This window comes from Tiliqua scincoides, chromosome 9, assembly GCF_035046505.1.
Source record: "Tiliqua scincoides isolate rTilSci1 chromosome 9, rTilSci1.hap2, whole genome shotgun sequence".
NCBI lineage: Eukaryota > Metazoa > Chordata > Lepidosauria > Squamata > Scincidae > Tiliqua > Tiliqua scincoides.
In genome coordinates, this window is record NC_089829.1 from 3,877,040 (window position 1) to 3,889,221 (window position 12,182).

Sequence of the window (12,182 nt, forward strand, 5' to 3'; positions counted from 1 at the left end):
CTCGCATTCTCAGTTTGGCCCTACCTTGCAGGAGGGAAGGTCATGTCTCTTCAGACTTGAGGCAGACTGGGAAAAACTTCTGGGAGGATTGTCGGGGGGGCCAGCAGAGAGCCAGAGGTTTACTTGTCACCGTGCATTACCGTAGCATGGAAAGGATCTAGCTCAGGTGATCCCGACTCCGTGCTTTGCACAGTGCGAGATTCTGCAACCTGCGTGGGTTTAGCCAAATGGTGCCTCATTTGCATAGGGGGGCTTGTGTGGCATAAATCTGTTTCTGCTGTGCACGCCGGTGGCGTAGCTGGAGGGGGTCAGCCTGGCAGGGAGCCTCAGCAGGGTGGGCAAGCGACCCCTCCCTTCAGAGCCATTCCTGGTGGGGGGTGCAAAACAGAGCCGTACGGCTCTGTTTTGCACCCCCCGCCAGGAATGGCTCCGAAGGCCTGAGTGCTCCACCCCCCCTCCAGCTACGCCACCGGGAAGAGCAAAGACAAATCAGGCACTAACGCTCATTCCCCCCCCACCACCACAAACACCTCCTCAGCCCCTCTTGCCACTTCATCTCGCCAGGCCAGGCCTTTTCAAGTACCTTCATATCCGAACATCCTGTGTTTTTCTCAGGCTGCTGAATTTTGCACTGGTCAGGCCCGGGAGTCATTGCAGGAGACGCAGAGGCCTGACCTTTCTGTGTTCTCTGTTCTCAGGCTCTTCCCTCTTTCTGACCCTCCTGCTGCGTTTATAAAATCTTCAGCTGCAAAAGCCCTGAGAACAGAACAGTGTGGAGAGGCCACAGCCTGAGCTCTGCGTTCCACCTGTGACTTCTCTTGTGCTTTTGGGCTGCTGCTGACGGTCTCTCTCGTCCCATCTGTCCCTTACGAGATGAACAGCACCCCATTCTTTCCTGCACCCACCGCCTTCTTGGCTAGGCCCCCCACCTCCTCCTGTTCTTCCCCTGCTTCTCAGTCAGGAAGGATTAGTGCTCCCAGGGCCAGAGAGAGCATTGGCAGCAGCTCCGGCTGTGGAACTCTTCAAGGTCAGGCAAAAGAGACCGCGTTCTACTAAGCCGAGGTCATCTCTTGAGCTAAAAGCAATAAAATGTTTTATTGATAAACTGGAGTTGGGGGAGGAGAGGGAATAATAAAGCAGGCTGAGTCCACTCTCTTGCGCACCGGATGCTCTTGCATGGTCATCATTGGCATTGCCATCCTGAGAATCGACACCCCCTCCCACCAGCAGAAACTCCCACCGGGCTGACAAAGGGAATTTAAAATCCCACATGACTTTGGAAGGGGCTCAGGGGAGCACATAGCTATGCTCAAGGTTTGAGATGGCTGAGGAGGCTTAGTGTGGACCTGTTAGGAATGCTAGAGCTCTCCCTTGACATCCACTTCTTTTAGTCTTCTGTTTCTCAGCTGTTTGGAAACCAGAGCCTGGGTTCATAGCCATGGGCTCCTCCTTGTGGGACCTTGTGAAGAGGAGCTCACATTTTGGATAATTCAAGCCACAGTACATCCCTCCTTTCATTTTAACAATTTTTAAAAAATTCTGAGGCTTGCATAAATTATGCAAACTAGAATGGCCTAATTCTACTTTCTTCTCATTGTGAGAAAGAGGAGAAAGAATACAGAAAGCCCTGTTTTTCTCCCCCTGGCTCTAACCTCTGGCTTCTAAGATCTTGCCACACATTTAAGCCTGTCTTTCACAGCGTTAAGGACGAGACACATGCTTTAAAACTAGCACAGGTCAGAATGCATGCAACCCTGATGCACTACACTGCTTCGCTTGTCCTGAGCTCTCAGAATCCAACCCCAGCTCTGTCTAGATGACCTTTGGGTACATTGTGACTTCAGATCCTGTAACCCAAAGCCCAGATGTTTACTGTGGGCAATTCCTCCGTTTGTACTCCAGCCCCCTTGAGTCGTGTATAGAAAACGAGAGATTCTTGCTGTTTCCAAGTCTTCACTCAAGGCACTCACACTCTCCCCCCCCCACTCCAATTTTCTCATCCTCCCTCGTCCGCCCCAAACAATGTTGTGAATAATTGATCGGATGAAACCCTCACAGCTCCTGGAAAGCTGGCACGGAGGCTTCCCTCCTGAGTGGAGCTACTCAGCTGGGCTTACAATTCTTCAATAAGAATGTGAAAGGTCCATCTGTTCGTTTTGGGTTTTTTTTGGTGTTTTTTTTTTTTGCACAGCCCTCTGAAGTGACAGCCTTGCAAGCCCTCCCTTTCCTTCCTCCCATAGCTGGGGTATCCTTGATCCACTCCAAACCCTTTCCCCAAGAATCCAGGAGCCCTGGCCCCTCTAGAGGCAGTGCATCTGGCCTCTCTTTAAGCCCCTCAGTCAGTTTGCCCAGTGAGGCCTCCAAGCCCTTCCCTCCTCAGGCTCCTGACCCAAACACGCCTCTTTGGCATCTCACACCCACCTCCCATTTTCATTCTCATTCTGATCCTTTAGGAATATCTTAAAAACAACAATAACAAATCGGTGTATACTGGCAAAAATTGGATATCTTGCAGTAAAGTAAGCAAGTGGATTGCAGCAGCCATATAGGTCCTGCCAGAGCGTCTGCTTCACGGCTGTTTGTGCTCTGCGCTTTCAGTACAGATTCTACACCAAGTAGCGGAGGGATTCTGTGACCTGCATAAGTGATGCACATTAAGCACTTTTGCACATATTTGCTTAATTTGCATAATTTTGCATCTGCCAGTCCTGGAGGGGAGGAGCTGTGCGGGCCATTTCCACCCTGCCCCGCTCACTGGCAGTCAAGTATGCAGTTTGAGATTTCACCAGTTATTGCCCTTGTGCTCTCAAGCCTGCCTTGAGGCCTAGAAGCTTGCCATTCAACAAAAAGAGAAAACTTGGACTCTGCATATGCAGAATTCCCAAGCCCAGTCCCAGTCCCAGGATTCTTCCTTGCAAGGTGCAATTGGGCAGCCCTCAGCACGCTATCCGGTCATATTTGCCAATTTGGGGGGCTGCCTCTCTCTCACTAGTCCTGCTCACAGGACGCATTTGGCACTAATGGAAGTGTTTGCTGGGAGAACTAGGGGAGCTGCTTTATTTTTTGAAGTCAAATCAGGGGTTCTTGGGGGTTGTTAACATAACAGGTTCCTAACTTGTCATTACCCACGTCCCCCTTTTCTTCACCGAGGGGCTCTCCTTGGTCTTAGCAGGGCAGGACCATTTGAGTCTTCCCCGCCATACGGGTGTCAGCATTTAGCGGCATTGTTTTCGCAGGAAGCCTGTAGTGTAAATACAGCATGTGGGAGAGTCAGTCCTGGGCAGAGATGAAAAAGTCTCTGTGACAGGCCCGGGTTATAAATGGCTTCCTAGGATTGATATAAAACCAAAACATTTCTTTTTGGGAGAAGAAAATCAGAAGGGATGTTTACTTAGTCTGGAATCTTTGTCCAAAGCCAGGTGGCAAACCAAGGTTGTGGGGCTGGGGGGAGGCCGAGCTCCAGGGAGAGGGAGTACTTAGGGTCGCAGCAGTGGCTTCTCTTGTGCACTCCCCCCCCCCCAATCAAATGTTGCACATCCTGTATTTTTATTTTAAGTCTCGCTCTGAAATGAGTCAGTGTTTTAGTTTTTCTATTTATATCTTGCTTTTCCCATCACCCTGAGGCGGCATACAAAGTTTTGAAAACCTCTTAAAATGAAATTGTGATACAGTAATGGGGGAAAGTTGGGGTAGAACTATTACAAATAAAATGCAACAGCAAGGCAACTGCAGAATAACAGCTTAAAACGTCATGTAAGATACTGAACTAAGTAAGAAAACCAATGGGAGAAATAACAGCAGCCTCCCAGTCATATCCCACAAGGGCTGCAAAATTACTGGAGGTGGCTTTTTTTAAAGCCACCTTAAACGTTGATAAGGAAGGATGCCCTGTCCCATGTGCACGCCAGCTGAGCCCCCATCAGTGATGGCACGCAGAACAGAAGATCTTAATGAGAGACTCTGAAGATGAAAAGTGGACAGTATTGCCATGAATGAAAAGAACTACCTGCCATCACAGGTTCTGTCAACCCCCTGTGCTCAAGATGGCCTCACCAGGGCATCTTGCACTAAGTGATGGGTTTCCCTTTAAATCTGTTTCCCTTTGAACCATTTTCCGTCTCATGGGGAAAAACAATATACAAAAAGAAATGAGTTCAATTAGTTACCTTTTCACTAAGCCGAAGGAGTGTTAACTGTATACCTGTGTATTCTTCCTGTTATCCTTGCCTCTGTCACTGTCATCCTCTCATCTCTGTTTCCTTCCTCTCTGTCAGATGTTAGTTTGTAAGATCACTGGGGCAGAAGCCTGTTTGTTTCATGTCACTCTGTGCTTTGAGAGCACCTAATTAACTTGTGCAAAAATAGCTGTGAGGGTTGACAGCCTGCCCAAGAGCTCTGGTTCCAGAGGAACTTCTTTGAAACCCTGTCATCCTTCAGGGCTCATCTTGGAGAAGCACACATCTCAGGGACTGAGCTGGAGAGCCAAGCCAGAGAAGGGTGAGGGCGAGAGCAAGAGGCAGGCTCCAAAGAATCTCCTCCGTTATCAGAGACAAGTGGTATTTTGGCGTGGTCCTTCCTTTGGGTAAATATTTATAGACTGACTTTTGCAGTCTGGGGTACATGCGTGCCTCATTGGCTGCTCCCCTCTGGATCAAAGGGGCTGTCCCTCTCCCCAAGGAAGTGGTGGACAAGTGGAAAGGAGTGAGGCGGTGGTGGAGAGAGGAGTGGCAAACGAGCAGAGAGATGTCCGAGCACAGAGGCAGGAGGGCACTCTCTTTGGGGTCTGCTGATAGACTGTGACACCTCGCTGCCTCCAGCTTCCTCTGGCCAGTTGCACAGGGCCTGGCCTGCAAAAAGAGATCCGCGGTCAGACATTTATGTGTGTTTCGGGGTGGGGGGTGCTGAATCTGTGCTGAATCATCAGTGACCTGCCAGGTTGCCTTGGAGGGAGCTGTCCAAACCGGTTTCCCTCACCAAGCCTCCCAGAGTCAGTCTTGTCCAGAGCATATGGGTGATTCCCCCCCTACACTGTTCTCCACCCCCCACCGAGTACTTGAGCTGATCTCTTGGATGAAGCTGGCTTTGGCACTCAGTTCCACCTACCTTAACCTTGTGCGACCCTCTCACTTGCCATATACTCGGGTGTAGCCAAGGGCAGGATGTGCCTCTAAAAGGGCCTGGTTGAGCTTCTGGATCAGATCAGGCCAGGGAAACGTGGTGACGAAACCACAACCTGGCTTGCCCCTGAGCCAACATGTGTGCAAGCAGGCATGAAAGAGAGAGAGAGTGTGCGTGTGTGTGCTTGGCTCAGCAGAACTTGGGTGTGCACAGGGTGTGTCCTCTCTTGTGTGAGTACATCGGTGGGTGTGTACCCTGCACAGGGATGTGTGTGTGTGATTTGCTGTTATCCAAGATAGCATGCTTGTGGGCAAGAGGCACAAAGAGAGGCAGATGCTTTGGTTTCACATGGACTCCAGGGCTCCCCACTTTGTGCTGGATTCTTGATCTGGATCTCTCCGCCAGCCACTGGGCACATCTGATCAGCTCCTTTTCCTTGACTCTAGGCGGGTTTCACCTAAAAAACTGACTGGGGTGTGTAGCCCTTGTCTCCTCAAGGGAGTGACTTCTGGGAACTGCTGCAACCAAAAATGGAAATAAGAGAATTCTCTGAGATGCCCAAAGCAGCAAAGCTGCTCCCACCCCAATTCAGGACGGACCTGCAGAGATGCCTCCCCGGCCTGCTTTTAAATACCCAGGACACAGTTTGCGAACGTTGCTCTGTGTGGGCTGCAAAAGAAGCTTTTGCTGCTCGCAGGCACCCGTTTGCTGGGCAGACGATCGGTTTCTCTTGACGGGAGAGTGAGCCCGAAGCTGTCAGCAGCGAGCGCTAAGTAGCCGTGTGCTGGCTGTCGGACAGCAAGTCTACCGTTTCAGGCTGTTTGCCTTGGCCTGTCATGTTGGAGAGGATTAGGGGTTGTCACAATTGCTTCTGGGAGCGCAGTTGGGGGTCTGATGGGTTACAGTAACCTGCTTTTGCACCTCAGGGCCCCAGCCAGATCTGCAGGGCCTGCCGTGTGGGGCAGGAGACACAGGAGACTGGGAAAACTGTTTTACGAGGAGCATGAACGGCACGCAAGCCTGGTGAGCGGGATGTGCCTCTTGCCCCCTTTCCCCCACGAATCTGTTTTCCTTCCTCATTTGGGAGGGGGAGCTATTCTCTGATTCAAAGAACACATGCAAAGGGATTTGATAAACTAGGAGAGGAGGGAGAAAGGGGATTTCTCCCACAGCAAGAGGAAAATGGCTCAAAGGAGAAACTTTTTCCATTGAATCAAACTCTGTAGTGCACTTGAGGGTCAATTCACACAAATCCTTTGTTCAGTGACCGCTGCTGCTATTAGAAGGTGAAAAGCCCAGAGCTTCCGACAGCCAGGCTGCTGCGCAATAACTGTAATCAGGGTAGCAGATACCTTTTCATTGGTCCCATTGGTCCCCAGCATCTGATACCGCCAGCAGAGGTATCCTGCTTCTGACTATGGAAGCTCTGTTCTTAATTGCCCTGGCCGATGAGGCCTGTCTTCCTCATCAATATATTCTTTTCTTAAAGCTGCATCAATGTAGTGATTGTGGAAAGCAGCCATTATTGGTTTAAGTTGTTTGCTAGCCGTTTAAATACCACCCCCATCTCTCTGTTTTTGAAAATATCGCACCACGAGCAGCAGGCCAGGTAACCTTGAGAGCAAGGACAGGACCTGCAAGATGCAAGAGAGAGAAGTATGGAACTTGCTATATTTTTCCCCCACCCCGCAGTCCAGTGGAACCAAAGCCTACTCTGAAAGTCTCATCCTTTCACAGCCCATTCAGACAAGCATTCAGATTCAGTGTTAGGCTGCTTTCATTTAGATTCATTTAGCTGCTGTGGCTGACGATAGACCTAAATTTCTCCACTCAAAAGACCTCATTTAACTCTTGTGAGGTTAGAGATATACTTCCTGCTCTGTGTGCAGGAGGTTCTGGGTTCAATCCCTGCAGTTCTAGAGAATTCAAGTTTGGAAAGACCTGTTTGAGACACCAGGGAGCCTCTGGGCTAGACAGGCCAGTGCTCTGACTTGCCTGCTTATGAGGCTGCCTTACACGAAGGGATAAGGACCTGCCTGAGGCATCCAGTATGGCAAGGGTTTCCCATGGCTTAACCCATCACTTCACCACATAGCCACTCTAGCATGATTGTGTTCAGCTCACCATGGGCCAGAGAAGTGGTAGTGATGTTGGGGCCAAGGAGACCCAAGCTCACGTTCCTGCTGAGCCAGTCACCCTGTTTTAGCCTAACCTGCCTCACAGGGTTATGGTGAAGATAAGATGGGAGAGCCACATATGCTGCCATGTGTATCTTTGAATTCCTGTTCTAGGGACACCAACGGGGGAGGGGTCTCGTGCCTTCATGTCCTGCTTGTGGGCTTTCCAAAGGTTAGATGGGTCCCTTTTAGGGAGAAGGGCGAGATATAAATAAAGTTGTTTATTATTATTATTATTATTATTATTATTATTAGATGGTGGGCCACTTTGGGCAACTGGATGCTGGGCTTGATGGATCTTGGGCTTGATCCAGCAAGATATTTGTATGTTATGTTCTTTGATAGAAAAAGTGTTGTAATAGAACAGACCAGTTTGATTATTGTGTTCTGGGATGGAGTGTTTTACATATTGAGGAGTGTCTTTCCGTTTAAAATATTTATACCCTACCTTCCTGTCCCCAAAGGGACCATTAAGGTAGCGTACAGTGCGATTGTTTGCCAACTACCATGAAACAGTTCAGAATGAAAAGACTAATGTCAGTTCTCCTTCTCTCTTCCTTTGCCTGCTCCCTGCAGCTGAAAGAACTCTATGCACTGACGCAACCTCAGGAAACCCCAAGATGGCTGCCAAGCGCAAAGGTGGCCTGAAATTAAATGCGATCTGTGCCAAGCTCAGCCGCCAGGTGGTCGTTGACCTCAAAGGACCCGATGCCGACAAGCCCCCCCAGGGGCGGGAGAGCAGCAGTAGCACCACCACCACCACCACCAAGGACATTCCCCAGCCCAGGGCAAAGGAGGTGGGGGCTGAGTTTCCCGAGGGAGTCGACCGCGTGCAAAAGATTGAGGAGGACAAGCGGAGGGAGGTGATTGAAAAGTGGGTCAACGGGGAGTATAGCGAAGAGTCCTTGCTGGGGCGCATCGACAGCAAGGAGTGTAAGGTCTCTGAGGGCGCAGAGCTGCCTCCCGAGGGTGTGTACATGGTGCAGCCCAAGGGCTGCAGCGATGAAGAGGACAATGGGGAGGAGGCCGAACCGCCAAGGAGGTCCCACGATGGCAGCCTCCAGGAAGATCCGGATTCAGACGGGCCTCCCTCGAAAGACGAAAACTTCCGGGCTCCCAGCAGCGAGACGGGCTCCAAGCTCGGCGGAGGAGCTACCTCAGGTAATGTGATGGGGGGCAGCATCTCTCTTGTTCCTGGGACATCGTCACTTGGGGGGAGGGCTGAAGACTGGCTAGCATCCCGTTCGGTTTCCCTTGGGTTGCCTTGGCAGATGGGTTTGGGTCTGGCTGATCCCTGCATTCTTGGGCTCGAGAATGAATCCCTCCCTTGCAGTTAATACGAGGGCTCCTTGAAATTCCACTTTTTTTCCCCCCTTTCCCTCCACTGTACAACAAGCTTCACTTGGACAAGTCACACAGAAGTATTTCCCCAAAACCATCTCCTGCTCTCGGCCTACTGTGCTCTGGGTTTATGTAGCTTGATTTGGGATGTTTGTTCTTTTTTAAGCCCTTCCAGGCTTTACTGTGTATTCACTGAATCGTGTCTAATTCTACCACCCCCCCCCCAAATTGGGCACCTTCAATTCAAGCAAGACGTCTCTGAAACTGGTGAGAGCCAGCCTAAGCGTTGACAGTGCCACTGGAACCGAGGCCTTGAGCCTACCTGATACAATGAGGACAATCCCTTTGTACTGCTTAGGAGATGGAAGGAGCCTAATACATAAATGAAAATTGTGAAAATGATTGGAAACATTAATTGCAACTACTACGTTTAGTGTGATTGGACAATGTGTACATTGAAAATTGGTAGAAAATGGCTAGTGGAAACAAACAAGACAGAGAATTCGCCAAGTGACATCCCACCAACTACCACTAAGAGCCAAAGTCAAGGAATATAATCCTTGTTTTCTTTCCTTTTTTGCTTGATCTCTCCTTCTTGCTGACTTCTCTTTTTGACTTCTGTGGTTTTTCACCAGACCACTGCAAACATATTTACCCAACTGTTGCTAGTGCGCATGCGAGAAAAGTGTGCAGCCTCCCTTCTCATTTAGACACATGCATCTGCACTAGTGTGCCCGGAACCTGCTCCCTTTGGCCCCTTGAAGGTAGTGGGCAGCTGTCAGTTTGTCTCTCTCTCTCTCTCTCTCAGTTGCTCCACTTACTCTTGAAGGTGAGAGAGAGAAGGGAGAGTGACATGCTGGCCAGGCCTGCTCCATGTGGGGAGATTGGCTGTCAGATGAGGCAAGAGAGAATCAGCTTCTTTCTCTGTCTTCCCTTCCAGAGGAATTTAGCTGCCACTGGTGCCCTGACAAACAACAGCAGCTCCTGTGACACCTCAATCCGCCACTGCTCTGGCTCGGCTCTGTATACAAACTGGGCTGGACCTGCCAAAGCAAGCTCATTAGGACAAATGAGTTTTGCTTGCTCGCCCGCCCGCCCACTGGCTCCCTTTCTCATGGCGGCAGTACTGTGCTCACTTACTAGAAAGTAATTCATTTTGAACTCCAGAGGTACTTACTTCTGAGTAAAGAAGCACAGGTTTTCTGCTTGGAGAGGCATCCTCTTTCTTTCTTTCTTTCTTTCTTTCTTTCTTTCTTTCTTTCTTTCTTTCTTTCTTTCTTTCTTTCTTTCTTTCTTTCTTTCTTTCTTTCTTTCTTTCTTTCTTTCTTTCTTATGGTTGTTTTGGAGAGATTTTTCTTTTCTCTTTCGGTCTGAAAGCATCTTTTTCTTTTTCATTTCCTCAACAGAAATGCATTTCTTGCATGAAAAAGCAAAAGCCACGCCTTTCCCTTCCCACACACATCAAAACAAAACTCATCACCCACATCTACAGATCAATTCCATTGCAGGACAAGTTCCCTTCACAACAGTGGGAGTTGGTGTATTGCTCCATTATTCAACTGTGTTGCTTTTTCATGATTCAGAAGGAATGTGTGATGAAAGGCGAACAAATGCAAAGTCAAGGGAGCAAGAAATGGAAATTGAGAGGCCCAATTCAAGCACCTCGTGTTCAGTGTTGCTCTGTGAGTCTTCTGAGTCACTCAAGGAGTCTCCACTCCAACTCTGCTGGGTCCCACAGAAGTGGGCCACTTTTGCTGGGACCTCCTGAGCAATCCAGCAGCTTTAAGTTGCACAGAGCAGTAGCCATGTTGGAAGTTCAGCACTGAATCATAGCCCTAGTGGGGTCCAGAGGTGGAAAATCTTAAACGGCAGTGACTTAGGGCCCAATCCTATCCAACTTTTCAGCACCGCTGCAGCCGTAATGCAGCCCCAAGGTAAGGGAACAAATGTTCCCATACCTTGAGGAGACCTCTTGACTGCCTCCCCAACCCAGGAAGCAGTGCATACCCCATTGGCATTGCAGCACTGGCACTGGAAAATTGGATAGGATTGGGCCCTTAGAAGTCCTCGCTCACAGGTAAAGCCCCTGCAGAAGGTCCCAGGTTTGATCCCTTGTGGCGCCTTTGGGTAGGGCTAGGAAAGGCCCCTCTGTGGAACTCTGCGGTGCTACTGCCAGTGAGTGCGGATGTTGTGTTGGGAATGTTGTAGAGCTTCTGGTGGGGGAGGGACGCTGGGCTTCATGCCCAGTCCCCAGAGCAACAAGAAGATAGAAGGGACAGTTAATGGAGAGGCAGAAAGGCTTGACAAGCAGGGCAGCTCCAACTGTGAAAAGGCAGGCAGGATCAGTTCCCAGAAATCCCCAAGGAGCAGGGCAGCTTCAGGTGGAGCCTGAACTCCCATTCAGGTTTAATAACTTTGCTTGGCACCCAGCCCTCTTTCCTGCATCTCTGAAAAGAGCCCCCCCAGCCCTGATCTTGCCAATCCATCAACATTTCTCCCTTTTGTGCGTGCGGGTCCAAGCGTCCCTCTCCCCCCCCCCCGTTCCCCGTTAATAACGCAGCCGAGAGCTCATCTCCGTTCATCTGTCCCTTCCCTCTTCTCCAGCCTTCATGGAGTTCAGTGGCAACGCACATAATTATGCATATAAGATATAAACAGAGCTGTTTAATTATCCTTCGCCACATCAGTGACAGAGTAATTAACAAACATTGCAAGATCAATGAGGAAAAGTGTGACCTTCAGTTTTCTTTGATAGGGAAGCCCTTGTCTGTCGCTGGCACAAGGTGATTGAGCCTGGACTTGGCGCTTAAGTTTGTTATAATTTTCCCTTCGCCTTTCCGGTTTGCTTAAACCTGAATGTGTGTTTGCACTTACACGTCTCCCCCCAAAACACACAGTTGTGGGGAGCTGGAAGTACTTGAGGGAAGACAAGGCAAAGAGCCAGCCCCTGGGGAGTGGAGCAGCACCATATGGCGGGCTCATTTTCACAACACGCTGCCTTTTTGTTAGCCTGGATTGACAAAGGATCCCACCCAAATGGTGCTCCAGCTTTCAGGGAGCCCAGCAAGAAGGAAAATTTAGAGCTTTCCCTGGTCGATCAGCGTTGGATCTTCTGGGTGCAAGGCAGATGCCGTAACATGGAGCCTCTCTCCAGTCCTGCTATTCTTTGGCTGTAACTCAGTGGCAGGCAGAGGAGTGTAGCTTCAGTCTCTAAGTTGGACTGGGAAAGGTCCCATCTGAAACCCTGGAGAGCTGCTGCCAGCCTGCTGACCTTAGATGGACCACTGGGGTGGCTCGGTAGAAGGCAGCTTGACATGCTCACCTCCAGTCCCATGAAAGCAGGAGCCCTCTGTGGTGAATAGCACTCTGTCTGAACCCCTGTGGACACCCTTCAGTGGCTGACCAGGGTTGCCAAGTATTATTGCTCAGAGTTGTGCTGCAGGAACAAGATCATTGCTTGTGAGGAGCCCTTGCCTGAGTAGAGTTCCTATCAGGGAGACTCGCAAGGCTTTGGATCACAGCCATTCCCAACAATCCCAAGACACA

The 12,182-nt window shown here is 50.0% G+C and overlaps 1 protein-coding gene across 5 annotated transcripts in view; it reads left to right on the forward strand.

The window, feature by feature from the left end:
• The window catches only part of CASZ1 (castor zinc finger 1), a 299,498-nt gene that overhangs the window by 227,942 nt on the left and 59,374 nt on the right, over window positions 1–12,182 (forward strand). For all 5 annotated transcript variants that reach the window (XM_066636960.1, XM_066636963.1, XM_066636962.1 and 2 more), the window contains one exon: window positions 7,872–8,456. In XM_066636960.1, coding sequence (XP_066493057.1) covers window positions 7,872–8,456 — 585 coding nt within the window. The remainder of the gene's footprint in view (window positions 1–7,871; window positions 8,457–12,182) is intronic.